This window comes from Tursiops truncatus, chromosome 4, assembly GCF_011762595.2.
Source record: "Tursiops truncatus isolate mTurTru1 chromosome 4, mTurTru1.mat.Y, whole genome shotgun sequence".
In the NCBI taxonomy this organism is placed as follows: Eukaryota; Metazoa; Chordata; class Mammalia; order Artiodactyla; family Delphinidae; genus Tursiops; species Tursiops truncatus.
In genome coordinates this window covers 63,869,720-63,886,886 of record NC_047037.1, presented here as the reverse complement: position 1 = coordinate 63,886,886, position 17,167 = coordinate 63,869,720, and the positions used below count along the sequence as shown (strand labels likewise).

At 40.1% G+C, this 17,167-nt stretch overlaps 1 protein-coding gene across 1 annotated transcript; it reads left to right on the top strand.

Moving 5' to 3' along the window:
• Positions 1 to 16,433: 16,433 nt before the first annotated feature.
• LOC101318481 (olfactory receptor 8K5-like) lies at positions 16,434 to 17,167 on the top strand. The gene is given in 2 exon segments (XM_019946000.2): positions 16,434 to 16,530; positions 16,533 to 17,167. Coding segments are annotated over 2 exon segments (732 nt in total).

The following is a 17,167-nucleotide window of genomic DNA, read 5'->3' as shown; positions in this document are numbered from 1 at the left end:
CTCTCCACAAAATACTAACCCTGCCATTTCACTGGCTCACCCTCAGGAGATGACCTTACCTCATCCGCGGGGAAATTTGAAAACTTCAGATGAAAATATCCTCAATTTTCTGCCACCAAAATTATAAACTCTCTTTTGTCTGCATCCATCCTTTTGTCCTTTTCTAGTGCTTTGATAGCAGAGATGTCCTTCAACCAAAGTTAAGCAATGACTTCAGTCCTTCCCCCAAACCTTGACATTTTAATTTCTCTATTCTATATCTCTAATCTTTTTGTCTGCCAGCCCCTTCCACTCAGCATTTAAAGTGTTGAAGTCTTTTTTCTCAAAAAGCCCCCAATCTGATCCCCACATTCCCTTCCAGCTACCACTGATCTCTCTCTGCCCTGCCATGGCCGAGTCACTTACACTTACTGCACCCACTTCCTTACCTCCCACTTACTCTCCAACCCACTACATCTGACTTCTATCCCTGACACACCACTGAAACTGGTCTCACCATGGTCTCCCTCAAACGCCTGTTGCTAAATCCATTGGGTAATTCTCAGTCTTCATATTATTTGATCTCTGCAGAATTTTCTACTCTTGGCCTCTTTGAAACAATCTTCCTTTGACTTCTATGTTACCATACAGTCCTGTTTTGTGTTGTTTTGTTTTTCTCCTCAAGTTTCTGGCTACTCTCTTAGTCTCCTTTGCAAATTCCTTTTTCTGTGCCTGTTAGTATCCCTCATAGTTCTTCCTTCTCATCTCAAGCCTCACTCTCCTTAGGTTATCCCAGGAATTCCCATGTACAATTGCCTTATATACCCTGATATCCATCTACAGTTCCAGTCTCTCCCGAGTTGCATAACTTTATCTTCAATTATCCCGTGAACATCTCCACTTTGATTTCCACAGGACATTCCATGCATGTAGAATATAATCTCTTATTTTACACAAACCAACTCCCTTACCTTTGTTTCCTACTTTAGTCAATGGCGTTACCACCATCCAGCTTCTAGCACAAGCTGGAAGCCTAGACGCCAACCTGCCCCTCTTTCTCCATTTTTTCCTGAACTCTGAATCAAACAAATCATCACATTCCGCCAGTTGTTTCTCCTAAGTTAATATCTTTCAAATCCCTCCATTTCTTCCCCTGCCATCCTAGTTGGGTCATCATTATCTCTATCCCCCTGCCTCTTCAATCCTTTTTCTAGGCTGCACCAAAAGTGATCTATCTAAAATTCAGATCTCACCATGCCAATCCCCCATCATGGTTCCTTACTACTCTTAAGAGGAAGACCAAACTCCTTGACTTGTCCCCATAACCCTTCATGACCTGAACTCTGCTTGCCTCTTTAGGCCAGGATTTCTCAATGTCAACACTACTGACATTTTGGGTTAAATAATTCTTTGTTGTAGGAAGCTTTCCTGTGCATTCTAGGATATTTAGCAGCATCCCTGGCCTCTACCCCCTAGATACCAGTCATACCACCTCCCCAGTTGTGATAACCAGAAATGTCCGCAGACATTGCCAAATGTACCCTAGAGGGCAAAATCAACCCTGGTGGAGAACCACTGCCTGAGACTGATCTGTCACTACACCCTACACCCTATATGTTTGAACTTCTAGCCATACTAGCTTTTCCTTATTCCTCTACTGAACCATTTTTAATTTATTTTAAATTTGTGACAGTTTTTTAAACATGTAATTCACATAGCATACAATTTATCCAAAGTATACCAATTCAAAGGTTTTTAATATATTCACAGAGCTGTAAAACCCTCATCACAATCAATTTTAGAACCTTTTCATCACCCAAAAAGAAGCCTCATACCCATAGACAGTTACTCCCCATTTTCCTTCAACCCCCTGAGCCCTAGGCAGTCACTAGTCTATTTTATGTCTCTATTAAGTTGCTTTTCCTGGACATTTCATATAAATGGAGTCATGCAATTTTATGGTATTTTATGACTTAGCGTAATGTTTTCAAGGTCCATCCATGTTGTAGCATGTATCAGTACTTCATTCCCTTTTTTTGTTGAATAGTTTTCTGTAGAATGATATTTTTGAGGTTTGTTTTGTTCATAATTTATGGGTACTCTGCTTTTTTTTCTCTTTCATTCAGACACTGTCCTTCCTTACCTTCATTATATGATTCTGTCCTTGCATACTTCAACTCCTTCTTTCTAGAAATAGGGTCATGTTATGAAGTAGCTTCAACAGGCCATTCTGGAAGCCATCTTGCTCTGATTTTATATTAATAATTGGGTTTCTTCTCAGTGAAGACTCTAAATCCATTTCTCTATCTCTATTTTCTCTATGCCCCCTTTCCTTGCCTCTCTCCTCACCCTTACAACTGGACTTGGTAAGGTCAGAATTTGGGGATCATTACCATGGTGCCCTGTGAATAGTTTTATCAAAACACTACATTATTTAGTCTATCCTCTCACTAGTCTCACTAATTCAAATCTTTTGAAGACAAAGACATTGTCTTATTACTAATACTTCCAGCACCTGGTGTGTTTTCTGGCACATGTTAAGCATTTTAATAAATTTTTTGTGGAATCAATGGAAGAAAGGAGGAATCATTGCTTTGATAACTTGCCTGGCATTATGGTTTCCCTGGATATGGACCTGGCTTTGTCCTGGTCAGGCTTCCCAGAGATGGAGTCTTGCCTCTGAATGGGGTCTGGAAGCGTTGACAAGGACCTGCTGTCAGTCTCTCTGACAACCTGCCCAGATGGCTGACTGTTGCTTTGCCCGTGCCTTCACCTTCAACATATACAACCATCTCTCCTGGATTCCTCATTGACCTTCTTCGCATTTACTTGCTGCCCTAGCTGTCAACTCCCACTCTCACTGTTCTCTTGTGATCTCACACTGTAGCCTTTCTTGAATGGATAAGGGGTTCAGTCCAGGGGGACTGAGTGGACAGTCTTGTTCAGGCAGCTGGACCCACTATTGTGGAGGTTAGAGAAAAAGCATGGCTCTCTTGAACAGAAGACACCAAAAAGTAACTTCTTTCTTACTCGTTGTTGACTGAAGCAGTGTGGAAAGATGTGTTTTATGGTTTATGTAAGATTTATTTTGCTTATGTAACAAACGGAGCACTGTTCTTAGTGCTTTTCAAATATTAATTTGTTCAGTCTTCATAATGGCATGAGGTCACTCCCATTCTTATCTGTTTCTCAGATGGAAACTTAAATGTTCACTATCACACAGCTGCTAAGTGGCAGAGCCAGGAATCAAACCCAGGTGCTCTACCTCTAGAATTGCTCTGCTGCCTCTCTCACTTCTGGGCCTTTCTACATACTAACCCTCTAACTAGAAGGCTCCTTCGTCTCCTCTTCACCTGGCCAGCTCCTACCCATCACTTAAGTTTTAGCTCAGATGACTTTTTTCTCTGATAAGTAAGCTTTGACTGCTTCCTCAAGCCTGGATTTGGCACCCACCCTGTGTGGTCTCATAGCAGCTGGTATTTTTCCTTTTATCTCACAAATCTGTTGACTTTGCTATCATCTCTTTTATGACTTAAGCTCTTTGAGAACAGGAGCACTTTCTAGCTGGTATACCATTGTATCTCCACATTTAGGAATGAAATGCCTGGCAAGTAGTAGGTGTTCAAAAGTATTTCTTATATATATAAATGAATCCAAATGTCCAAAATATAGCATTATTTTATGAGATTCTGCTAGTCCAGTCTCCTTTCTCCCCTCTGATGGATTTTGGATTGACAGAGTATCAAAGTGAAATAAAACCAGAATAACAGCTAAGGGGCTTTCCCAAACTGTCACTCTCAAAATTGGATTTTAATAAACTGAGTAATTAATATAATAGACTTACATAGCCAAATAAATTTATCCCTGCATTGTTTAGACCAATTCTGGAACTTGTCTCCAACTCTGAGAACACGCTGAAAGGAACCCTAAAAATCTGAATATATTATGGGTGACGCCTCACCACCCGTTTCACCCTTTCCCCTGGGTAGCAGCCGTGTGGTGGGGTAAGGAAGAGTGAATTGCCCGTCCCAGCCATGGGGGCAGGAGTGCCAAGATTGGTCTAAGCTAATTAGTGAAATTGCATTCCCCTTCAGAAGTCATATGAAGTTCAGGTGCCCTCTTCTGAGCTAGTCAGCTTCGTCACCTGCTGTGCCATGTGGTCTGGAACTGCTGCAGCTACCTTGTCTCCTTAAGGAAGTTCAGCCTAGGAGTGGAGCTGACACTTCAGAGTCAGAGAAGGGAGATCAAAAAGGAACTTGGTCCTTGACAACATCACTGGGCCATAGCAAAAAAAAAACCCCAAAAGCCAAAAAACCCTTGTGGAGTTCACCATATCTCAGTTAACTGAGCACATCATTCTCCTTTATTGCCTGGAACTATTTGAATTAGGTTTCCTCGTCCTTTTAACGTAAAGGTATACTGGTAACTGGTGCATGTCCAAGGACCTATGAGCCAGGTGCCATGGGACCCTGAAGGTGAGCAGATGAGGCTACTGCTAACTCCCAGATCCCGCAGAATACAAGAAAGGAAAGGAGCCCTGCAAAGAGTGCAAAGATCCCAACCATCACTGCCCCTGGACTTGCGCCTCCCCTTCCCAGGCTTCAGGAATGCAGAACCAGAAAGGAAAAGTACTGCAGATCTAACCTTTTCTGGTCTCTCCTGGTCTAGACCTAAATGTCTAAAAGGTCAGCATATAATTGTTCATAGATTCAGGCTCAACATCTGATATTGAGAAAGCATGGACTTCTGGAATCAGAGCATCATCTTTCTATTAAATAAAATTGCTAGGGAAAGAAAGAGAGGATACTGTATTTAATTTATATTCCGAGAATGTTTAACTAAATAGATATTTCTTCTAACAACATCATGCAGTTTTATAAGGGAAGGCCTGTCTTCCCTATGTTAGCCTCACAAAGAATAACACCAACAAAAATACAAACAGCAGGGATACCAAGGAAAACCAAAGCAGGGGAAAGTTTCAAAAATGTCTCCACAGGGCTTCCCTGGTGGCGCAGTGGTTGAGAGTCCGCCTGCCGATGCAGGGGACACGGGTTCGTGCCCCGGTCCGGGAAGATCCCACATGCCGCGGAGCGGCTGGGCCCGTGAGCCATGGCCGCTGAGCCTGCGAGTCCGGAACCTGTGCTCCGTAACGGGAGAGGCCACAACAGTGAGAGGCCCGCGTACCGCAAAAGAAACAAAAAAAAAAAACTGTCTCCACAAATCCAAAGAAAGGGAGAAGAAGGTGAACAACTGAAGATAAAGACATAGGGAAAAACTTTAGAAGATGCCATTTAGTTATTAAATAAAACCTGGAGGAGAAAAGTGCAAATTGAGTAGAAACAATAAAAGGAAAAGAAGAAGCATTTCTTGAGTCAAAGAAAGGCAATGTTTCAGTTTGAAAGGTTTCATAAAGAGCAATCAAATTAATTGAGTCCTGTAGAATTCTTAATTAATTGAGTGGGAGGAAATGGCTTACCTACAAAGAAACAAAAATTAGGTTGGCTTCAGATAATTCCTCATTAATATTAAATGCCCAAAGAAAAAGAAGCAACATTTGCAGAGTTTAAAGGGAAAATATTCAAGACTGAGAAATCTTGCAAGTTATTTTCACTTGCAAGGGCAGGAAAAGATATTCTTAACAAGTAAGAATCCAGATAATATATACATTGCCTCTTTCCAGAAATCTTATTAAAATTGTGCTCTGAAAGATAAGTAAAATAGAAATCCTAGGAAGAGAATATCTTTAAATCTTCAATATTTGATGTAAATTTTGCTGTTAGCATGTGTCAGATACTTTTTACCATATTTAAGATGGTTCATATTCTTACTATTTTGTATAGAGTTTTTTTTTTTTTTTTTTTTTTTTTTGGTTACGCGGGCCTCTCACTGTGTGGCCTCTCCCGCTGCGGAGCACAGGCTCCAGACGCTCAGACTCAGCAGCCATGGCTCATGGGCCCAGCCGCTCCGCGTCATGTGGGATCTTCCCGGACCGGGGCACGAACCCATATCCCCTGCATCGGGAGGCGGACTCCCAACCACTGCGCCACCAGGGAAGCCCTTGTATAGAGTTTTAATCACTAATATGTAACTTCTATAAGTCAGGGAGTTGTGCCCGTTTTGCTCACTCCTGTATCCAATGACTAGAAGAGTGTTTAGTTCATAGTTGGTGTTCAGGAAATACTTGTTGGAGGAATGAATCAATTACCCAGAAATAGATGCTGAATCAACTCCAGTGCCTTTCCTTCATGTGTTTTTTTAAAATAATTAATCTTATGATTTGCATTCATGGACTTCTTAATACTGAACCATCCTGCACTCCTGGAATAAACTCTTCTTATTGACAATATACTATTCCTTGAATATATAGCTGCATTTGATTTGCTAAGATTTTATAAGTAATCTCAAATTAGATGTTGTTTTATATTTTTTGTCTGTTGTGTGTGTGTGTCTTTTTTTTTCTTTCTTCTTTTTTGGCTTACCCTGAATCCATTCTCCCATTCTCCCTTCTCTTAGAAAGAGGTTCAGTTTTCCTTTGGAGAATTACTGCTTTCTCACTCCCAGACCAAGAGGATCAGGTCAAGCTAATTCTATCCCTGCTCTAGGAGTGGACACATAATCCACTCTTGTTCAAGCTGGAGTACCAATCTCCTGGCCACAATGAACAGTTCAGTGATGGGCACTGGAGCCAAGCCAGACCAGTGAGACTCCTTATCAGGAGTTGTGCTGGAATTGTGAGGAGAGAGGTTCTCTTATTCTGCAGTTCCAAGCTGATAGAATGTTAGCTTATACAACTGGTAAGCACCTTGCCACAGCCAGGTGGAAGTGTGATTGGGAATGAAACCAGCACAAAGGGAAGCTTTACGCACTTGTTCTAGTGTGCCAAAAGACATACTCCCATATTTTTTGGTAACATGGACACATAAACATAAGCTCCCCTTTTCCCTTAAGTCAGTTGACACGATGTAACATTCGTAAACTAGAATTGTCTGTATTTTAATTTTTTGTGCTCTCTTTAGCAAGTGTTGGTGTCAGGTCTTTGTTGGTCTCATAAAAAGATTTGAGAAATTTTTCATTTCATTTACACTCTAAATATGTTGGAAAGCTAATTACTCACACTTCCTTCTACTCATATTCAGAATGCATTGAAAAATAGACACTGGGCCTAGGAGGGAATGAAAACACAGTATACCCTTTATTACTGGCAAAGCTGGACTGAAGAACATAGGGAGCTCTGCAGCTCTAATGGTGAACTGAACTTCCCAGTCACTGAAAGGTACTGGAGAGCTAAGACCTTTTCCCCCGATACCCCTGTGCCCACATAGGCGAGGTGGGAGAGCCAGAGAGCCCTGTTGCAAGTCAATTTTGGTTATTTCAACTTCCCTAAAGAATTATGTGTTTCACTTAGCTTCTTAATGTAGTTATACCTTTCTCATTACTAATGCTTTATATTTTTATTTTCTCCCTTTATTCAAAGTCCAGATTCCTAGGGACTTGCTTATTTTATCTTCTTGAAGAATCACTTCCTTTTTTCATTAATTCTGTTTTATTTTTAGCATTCTAGGTTATTAATTTCTGCTTTTATTAACTATAGCATATAATTTTATATATTTGGCTTATTATATTAATTTTTCTATTGTCTTGAGTTGAAAGCTTGGTTGTTATCTTTGGCCTTTTTTGATTAATAGTAAAAGAATTTAAATCTATAATAGTTCTTGTTAGCACCAACCCATAGTTTTGCTATGCACTGTTCTTATTTTTGTTGATATTTAGATGATCTCAGAGTATGATTTTGACTTAATTTACAATTTCTTTAAAGAAATTGTGGATTTTATTTGTTTGGTTTTTGTTTTCTTTTGATCTACCATTCATGTGGCTCTAGTTTGATTGTGTGATAGTCCCAAAATGTGGTAAGATTTTTACATTTTGAAAAGTGTTATTCAGGATTTTCTTTATAACTAAACACATCACAATTTTCTTCTACTTCTATGGGCATGTGAGAATATATATTCTCTATAAAGTATCAAATACTAGATTATCTAGTAAGTTTATCCTACTAATTATAAACTTAAACTGATTTATATCCTTTTTATATTTTTTTGTCTATTTGGTCAATCAAATTCTGAGACAACGATGTTAAAAAAAAACTCTTCAATTCTGTTTTTATCAAATTTTGTTTTTGTCTCTAAGAGTTGTGCTTTGTATATCTTGCAAAGTACTGTTTAGTGTAGAGTACATGAAAGTTTATGACAAATATATAATCTTGGTGGGGTTTTATTTTTTTTGTTTTTTGGCCGCACCGTGCAGCTTGTGGGATCTTAGTTCCCCAACCAGGGATTGAACTCGAGCCACAGCAGCGAAAGCACCGAGTCCTCACCACTGGACTGCCAGGGAGTTCTAGTCTTGGTGTTTTTAATCAAATGGGAAATATTCTCTTTTTCCATTTTTACTCTTGGACTCAAATTTTACTTTATCTGATATTAACATTGCCACTCTTAGGTGTTTCTTTTTTCTTTTTGTATTTTAAGGATATACATTAAATTTTTACTATGAAATATACAGAAAAAGATGCATAGAACACACGTGTATGGCCTAAAGAATTGCTCATCTAACCACTACCCAGTTCAAGTAACTGAATGTAGATCATTGACAGAACTCTAAAAGCCAGAAGTTATTCTCAACCTTCCCCTTGAATGTTACCATTATCCTGATTTGTGTAGGAGTTTCCTCCTTTCTCTTCATATTTTAACCACCAAGCTGTATATTCAGTACTTTAGCATTTAGATTTGCCTGTTTCTGAAACGTACATAAATAAAATTATTCTGTATAAATCTTTCATGTCTTACTTCCTTTGCTCAGTATTACATTTTAAAGATTTATTCATCTTGTTATGTGTAGCTATAGCTTTTGGTTGTTGGTGGCGATGCTGTATAGTATCCCATCATATAAATACACAACAATTTATTTTTCTTTTCCACCATTGTCTGACATTTGGGTTATTTCCATCTTGGGCTATTTTATAATGCTGCTATGAACATTCTTGAGCAAGTTTCTTGTGCACACATTTCCATTGGCTATGTAACAATAAGTAGAATTGTTGGAGCATGGTGAGTATCTTTAAATTTAGTAGAGATTGTCTAACTTATATAAAGGGATTGTGCCTGTTTATAACTCCCACACGTATGAGTTCCTATTGCTTTACATTCTCCCTGATATGAGATATGGTTAGTCTTTTAAATTATAATCATTCTGGTGAATGTGTAGTGATATCTTCCAGTGATTTTAATTTTGTATCTCTGGGATTACTATTGAAAGTGGGTGCTTTTTCATATATCAATTTCCTACAATTTTTTGTCTTTTGTGAAATGCCTGTTCCAGACTCTTGCTAACTCTTGGATTTTCTTACTGATTTGTTTCTTAATTATATTTTTGGATATGAACTCCTTGAAAAAATATTCTCCCACTCTATGGCTTGTATTTTCACTCTCTCAGTGGTGTCTTTTGATGAACGCAATTTCTTCATACTAATATACTCAAATTTTTCATTCTTTTATTATATGATCATTGCTTTCATGTCCATTTAATTATTTAATTACTTATTTATTTAATTTTGGCCGTGCCACACAGCTCGTGGGATCTTAGTTCCCCAACCAGGGATTGAACCTGTGCCCCATGCCGTGGAGGCGCAGAGTCCTAACTTCTGGACTGCCAGGGAATTCCCCTTTCATGCCCTCTATAAGAAAAATTTACTTTCCCTGAAGTATAAAGAAATTTGCCTATTTTATCTTGTAAAATATTTTTTGTTTGTCTTTCACATTTAGATCTCAAATCCCCTTGGAATTAATTTTTGCATATGTTGTAAGGTAGGGGTCAAGCTAGCACCATTTACTAAAAAGACTGTCTTTCTCTACTGCTCTGCATTGTCACCTATATCACATATCAGACATCCATATATACTGGAGTCTGCTCTCTATTCTAGTCCCTTGGTTTATATTCCTGTGCTGAGGTTACACTGTTTTAATAACTGTAACCTCATAATAAGGCTTCGTATTTTTACAGCATGTCTTCCTACCTTGGTTCCTTTTTCAAGAGTATCTTGGCTATGCTTGACTCTTCATATTTCATATACATTTTATAATCAGCTTATCAAGATAAGCTTTAAGATTATCATAATCATAAACGTGATCATAATGCTTTAAGATTTTGATTGGGATTGTATTGCATATTTAGATCAATTTGGAAGAAAGGTCATATTTACAATAGGTCTTCAGTCCATGAGTATACTGTATCTCTCCATTTAGTTTGGTCTTCCTTAACGTCTCAACAATTTTATGCTTACCTGCAGAGAGGTTTCGAGCATCTTTTATTAGATTTTATCCTAGATAGTTCATATTGTTATGCCCTTATAAATGACATACTTTTAGAATTCTATGTTTTAACTGCTTGCCGCAGGTATGTATGAATACATTTGACTTTTGTACATTGTATATGCTTATAGTCCCTCAAGAAGAGACTCTTAGAATGCTTTCCCTCACTCTATCCTCTTCCTGCCTGTTAAGATGATTGGAAGTTTTACTCTGAGTTGTTAAAACATTTATTTCAGTATTCTATTCTAAGAAACCTGATTTATACTTAAAAATGAGATTTATTGAATTCATTGAAAATCAGTATTTTTCTTACATATTTTATCTTCCCCAATCTGATATTTTTTTTTCTAATTACATTTTAATGAAGAAGGCATATTTCTTCAAGTCCTTTGTAAGAAGTCCATGGCTGCATGCTTTTTGAGTCCTTGCAGTTCTTGGTTGGAAACCAAAGAATCACAGTCCTTTCCCAGTGATATTCTTTAAATATTTCTCAACGTCTTCTAGCTTCCAGTGTTGTGATAAGAACTCTAGTGTCAAAACGATTATCTTGCCCTTGTAAATAAGCTGTTCTGTCTTTCTAAAAGCTTGTAATATATGCTTTCTATTCCTGGAAATTAACATTTTCCCAAGAAAATGTTTGTTTATATTATTTTTATTAATCTTGTGTATAACTCTGTGACTTTTAATACAAAATGGTCTTTTTTTAGCTCCAGAAAATTTTCTTATTTTTTAGTATTGTTTCCCCATTTTTTCCTTTGTCTCTTCCCGAGCTGCTTGTCTTTGTCAGTTATGTATCCTGAGTCTCTCCTCCATTTCTCTCTTATTTTTACTAATAATTTTCATTCATTTGTTCTTTTTGCTCTATATTCTGGAATATATATATATATATATATATATATATATATATATATATATAAAATTTTTTTTTTTTTTTTGTGGTACTCAGGCCTCTCACTGTTGTGGCCTCTTCCGTTGCGGAGCACAGCCTCCGGACGCGCAGGCTCAGCGGCCATGGCTCACGGGCCCAGCTGCTCCGCGGCATGTGGGATCTTCCCAGACCGGGGCACGAACCCGTGTCCCCTGCATCGGCAGGCGGACTCTCAACCACTGCGCCACCAGGGAAGCCCTGGAGTATATTTTTAAGTCTATTTTTGAGATCAGTAATTCAGTTTTCTGTCCCTCCATATATTTTCACTCCTTCTAGATTGTTTTAATTTCAGCAATTGCTTTTTAAATTATTTCTCCTAATTTTTGAGAGTTTTCTTATTATCAGCTTTCTCTTTGGTAATATCTTCTTGAATCTCATTGAAAATTTGTATCAGAGAATTCTCTTTCTTGCTCTCTTGCCTCTATTCTACTTAAACAGCCTCCACTTTATTTTGATTTCTCAATGTTTTAGCTCTCCTTTTAGGCTTTTCATTCTTTCAAATTTCCAGTCTTTCTTTTTTTTTTTTTTTTTTTTTTTTTTCGGTACGCGGGCCTCTCACTGTTGTGGCCTCTCCCGTTGCGGAGCACAGGCTCCGGACGAGCAGGCTCAGCAGCCATGGCTCACGGGCGCAGCCACTCCGCAGCATGTGGGATCTTCTGGACCGGGGCACGAACCTGTGTCCCCCGCATCGGCAGGTGGACTCTCAACCATTGCGCCACCAGGGAAGCCCTCCAGTCTTTCTTTCTCTTCTTCTTCCCCTTCCTCTTCTTCTTATCATTCTTTCTCCTTCTTTCTCCTCTTCCTCCTTCTCTTTTTCTCCTTAGCCTTCTCCTTCCCATCCTCCTCCTCCTCTTCTTCCTCTTCTCCTTCTCCTCCTTCTTCTGTATGTGTGTATTTTTATTTCTTATGAAGACAGGCCTAGACGTACCAGCACCATCAGCCAGTGTAGGTTCATTCAGCACTATTGAGGTCAGGCTGTTGGTGACTTGAAGGTGTTGGACCCTTTCCAGGTAGATCAACAGCAAAGGGTAGACAGGCTAGGATTCCTGAATTTAGGAAAAGGAAAGGCAACTGGGTCCATGAAGTTGTCCAGGTTCATGAGAAGAAAAAGGGGGCACTGAAAAAGATCGATGCCCCTCAGCAGGACTGGCCCACCTAGGACAGCTGGTGCCAGGATGGTCAGCTCCTCCTGGCACTGTCAACAGCACACTAACTGGAAGGCTGGCTTTCCCTGGGCTTTACCCCTTTCCCTCTGAGATGCAAGCCATTACCCACTGCAAGCAAATTCCAGGTGGTTGCCTGAATCATCTCCATGGAAACTGATACCCTACTCAGGCCAGTGGGACCTCTTCCAGGCTTCCTTGCTTCCCTGGACTTTGGTCATAGGGGTTAAGCCATCTCAAAAGAGTACTGAGCTGGGAGTGAGTTCAAAACATGCAGTTAGAGTATTTTATTTTCCCTCTACATCTGCAGAAAATATATTTCATTATTTTAAAATTGAAGGTAAAAATAACTTCTATTTGTTAAAAAGGGAACTCATGGCATAGGGGAATCACCTCATGTGTTGACTCCAATACCCTGCACAAGATCCATGGCTTAGAGCCATCCAGCCCTAGTTTCCTCCTCAGTGAAGTAGGGGTGATGGAACCAATGGGTCCAGGCCTCTTCCAAACAACCTTGTGAAGATACTTTCTTCGAAGTAAATCACCATGAAAATGCAAGCTGATGTTACATCAATAAGAATTCAAGTTATAATAAAAAAAGAAATGGGCTGTCTCATGTAGCAGTAAAACTCCCTATCACTGGAAGCATGCATGAGAAAGTTGGAGAGATGGATGCATCAGACATTAGAATCATTAATCTCTGTGACCCTTTTCAATTTTCTAAAAGTCTATGATTCATCCAGCACTTGGAAGTATCATAGGCCTGGGAACTGAAATTTCTCTGAAGTTAAACTCAACTCCATAAATGTGAAATCAAGTAGCACCAAATATATATTCCAATTTGGGGTAAAGTATGGCCTCAATATGTGGCTAATGCACACAGACTTCTCTCTCACTAATAACAGAAAAAAATTACAGTGGGAATTCTTTAGCAAAATGACTAGCTGCGGTCCATTGTCATCATCCTGGCAGGCTGAGGGAGAGATGGATCCCAGGCTTAATTAGCAAAACTTGACAAATTCTCTCTCGAGCCCTAGGCTCCAAGCCCACCTGCTCCTGCTGCCTCATAGGCATGGAATTCCAGTCTCCAGTCTGTGCCTAGATGTGGTATAAATGGATGAGTTCATAGGATACAAGTTATCAAGAAAAAACATCCACCCACACTCAAATGAAACCTGAGTGAGAATCACATGTCTGTCAGTTATCATATCCAGTATATTCCGAAAACTAATAAGCCTGTTGTTAAACTTCTACTGGAAACTGACAGTAGAGTCGCATCCTCATGAAACCAAGTATCACAATGCAAAATGAAAGGGAAGATAAAATCTGGCTGTTGAGACTTTTCTTGATTTACTTGATTCATTAATTCAACCAACACTTACCAAGAATCCTTTATGTGCTGAGGTACTTTGCTCAGCATCATGGAGGGAATCCAGAAAAGAACTGGTGACAGTTCTGTCCCCAAGATATTTATAGCGATAGGTGCCAACAAACTATGACAAAGTAGAAAATTACTGTGAGAAGTAGAGAGAGATCAAGGTATGAGAAGGTTATTTGTCCCATCAAGGACATGGGAAGGTTATTTCTTACCAAGGGGTTCAGGGAACTCTTCCTGGCCAATCAGTATTTGAGCTCAATCCTGAGCAATGGGAAGAATACAGATGTGCCAGGATGAAGGTGAGCCAAGGCCCAGAGGCATGTAAATATGAGGGATGTTCATGGACAAGGAGATAATAATGGCACATATCAAGTGCTTACTGTATGCCAGGTGCTATGCAAACTCTTTAAAACTAATTATTTCATTAGACTGAGAAAACTGAGGCATAGAGAGGTTGAATAGCTTCTTTGAAGTCGCAGAGCTTAGAAGTGTTGGAATTGATACAACATCTGGTGGTGGTTACAGGAGGGTACGTAAAAGCCACTGATGACAAATCAAGAGGATATTGGATGCCAAACTTAGGAGACCAGTGTGTCCAGCTCTTGATATATTCTTCCCAGATGTTGTTATTGAAAAGATTCAATACATCTGTTACTAACTAAATTTTCCACTCATCATAATGGTTTGGGAAATCTTGAACACCTAGACTTCTTTGACAGAGTGAAAATGGTCAACTGTTATTACCTGCTTCACCACAAGGTTCTTAGCTCTGAATTCAGCAGAACTCTGAGATGATCTAAGGAAAGGCTTCCTGTAAGTTGGAACCACTTTACTGTGGCAGAGGAGGAGTAAGGAGCTTTGGTGAGAGTCTCTTCATGAGATAGGCAACTGAGTGGTATAGTTCAGACAGAAAAAGAAAGTCCTACTATGTGGAGAGTAGATAGACTAGACTAGAACAATAGTCCACAAACCTGGGGTCGGCAAACCAGATTCAGCTTGCCACCTGTTTTTGTAAATGATGTCTTATTGAGACAAAGCTGCCCATTCATTCATGTATTGCTACTTTCATGCAATAATAGCAGCGTCGAATAGCTGCTACAGAGACTGTGTGGTGTGCGGACACTAAAATATTTGGCCCTTTACAGGAGAAGTTTGCCAACCTCTAAAACAGAAAAATCGGAATCCTAGCACATTCACATTGGAAGGAAGAATGGAGGTCGTTTAATCCATACTCTTCTCCCCTCCCCACTCCCCAGCCCCTGCAACATACTCCACACACACAGATAAAGAGGCTGAGCCCCACAGAGATTTACCTAAAATCACCGAACTGGAAGGGACCATGACTGGGTCACTAACCATTAGACTCGTGTTTCTTCTACCACACCAGTTCTGAAAGACTAAAGTAACTTCTAAACAATTACTCAATAACTAGGTGCCCAGCACCATGCTCTCTCAGGGTTCTAAGATGAGAATAGTAGAAGATCTGGGGCCTCCCCATCCTGTGGTCCACACCAGACATGGTGCTAGACCTTGCACAGTGGAGTTGGACCTCAGTACCCTCTGAAGTCGGCATATGAGGGAAAAATCAAACAGTACCTAAATTCCGTTTAAACTCCCGCTGGAGGACCTCACAACAGAAGCAGACTTCACGTCTCTCATAGGGTTCAGCACCGCCAGTCGGTCCTTTGAGGCTGGAACTGATTTCTGCTTTTCGGTGATGCCTCAGCTGCAGTAGCTGGCCTGTGTTCAGCAGCCCTATCTTCAAGATGCCTCCCAGCTCTGAGCGGCCCACAGGGAATGAGACACAGTGAGGATACGGTGGCAGGCGCTCACCTCCCATCGCACCTCCGCTTGGCCTGGGGCCTCTGCTTATTGAGCGGAAGACCAGGAGTCACCCCCATGTTATTCAAATTATGTTCCTGCTCTTCTTCTCCCTCTAGCTTTTATAGATGAATGAGTGTAAGATGTGTCTCCACCGTATATTTGAAGCATTTGACGCAGTGTGTGGAGTGTGTGTGTGTGTGCATGGACGGGATTCAGACACAAATGTGCAGAGAGGTGAGATTTTCCCAAACAGGAAAGTCTCTGTGGAAGCAGCAAAACTTGATGTGGCTTTTGTATCAGAGATGTACAGAATCTTGGAATTAGAATGTTATTTGAGGGCCAAAGACTCCCAGACCATGCACAGTGCAGGAATTGCACCTGTGGCATCTTGACAGACAGCCTCTGCCCGAATCCTCCAGGTGATACACTCACTATTTCCTGGGGGAGCCCACTTTGTGCTCAGATACACTCACTATTTCCTGGGGGAGCCCACTTTGTGCTCAAATAACTTCAGTGGTTATGACACCGCAGAATGCATTTTGGGACTCAGTAGAGCATAGGTCTGTCTCGCTGTAGAAAGAAAGCAGCAAGAGGCAGAGTGACAGGTAAGGAAAGAATTTATTAGTATAGGACACTTGTGAGAAGTACAAGCGGTAGGCAAGGGAGTGTCACCCCGAGAGCTTACTGGGCTACAGTTTTTTGTTTTTTTCTGTCTATACATATTATACTTTATTTAGAAGATACCACAAAGAAGCTAATAACAACCTGTTTCTTTCCAGAAAAGCTAACTGGACTAAATGGGCCAACAAAATCTATCATCACTGACTAAATTCATTCTGATGGGAGTCACAAGGCATCCTGAGCTGCAGGCCCCACTTTTCGGGGTCTTCCTCATTACTACACAATCACAGTGGTGGGAAGTCTGGGAATGATCATCTTGATCCAAGTGGATTCCCACCTACACACACCTATGTACTTTTTTATCAAACACCTGGCTTTCATTGATCTTGGTAATTCTACTGTCATTTGTCCTGAGATGCTGGTAAATTTTGTTGTGGATCAAAATACCATTTCCTGTCATGCATGCACCACACAGCTGGCTTTCTTCCTTATGTTCATTGTCTTGTCAGCCATGGCCTATGACTGCTATTTGGCCATCTGTAACCCTCTGCTCTACAATGTTATCATGTCCCAGAGACTTTGTCATGTGCTGGTAGGCATTCCATACCTCTGCAGTACCTTTCAAGCACTAATGTTCACTATCAAGATTTTTCCATTGACTTTTTACAGCTCTAATGTCATCAGTCATTTCTACTGTGATGATGTTCCCTTGTTACTTATGCTGTGCTCAAATGCACAAGAAATAGAATTGTTGGTCATAGTATACAGTTTTATAATCAAAGGAAAAGTGAGGAGGGAGAAAAGACCACCTTCCTCATTTTTGAATAGACATCAAACTTCCATCATCAGCTCCTCCTCCACGTTGGATGGGGGGAGTTTTCTTGTTCCTACTTGGTCATACTGGGACTGA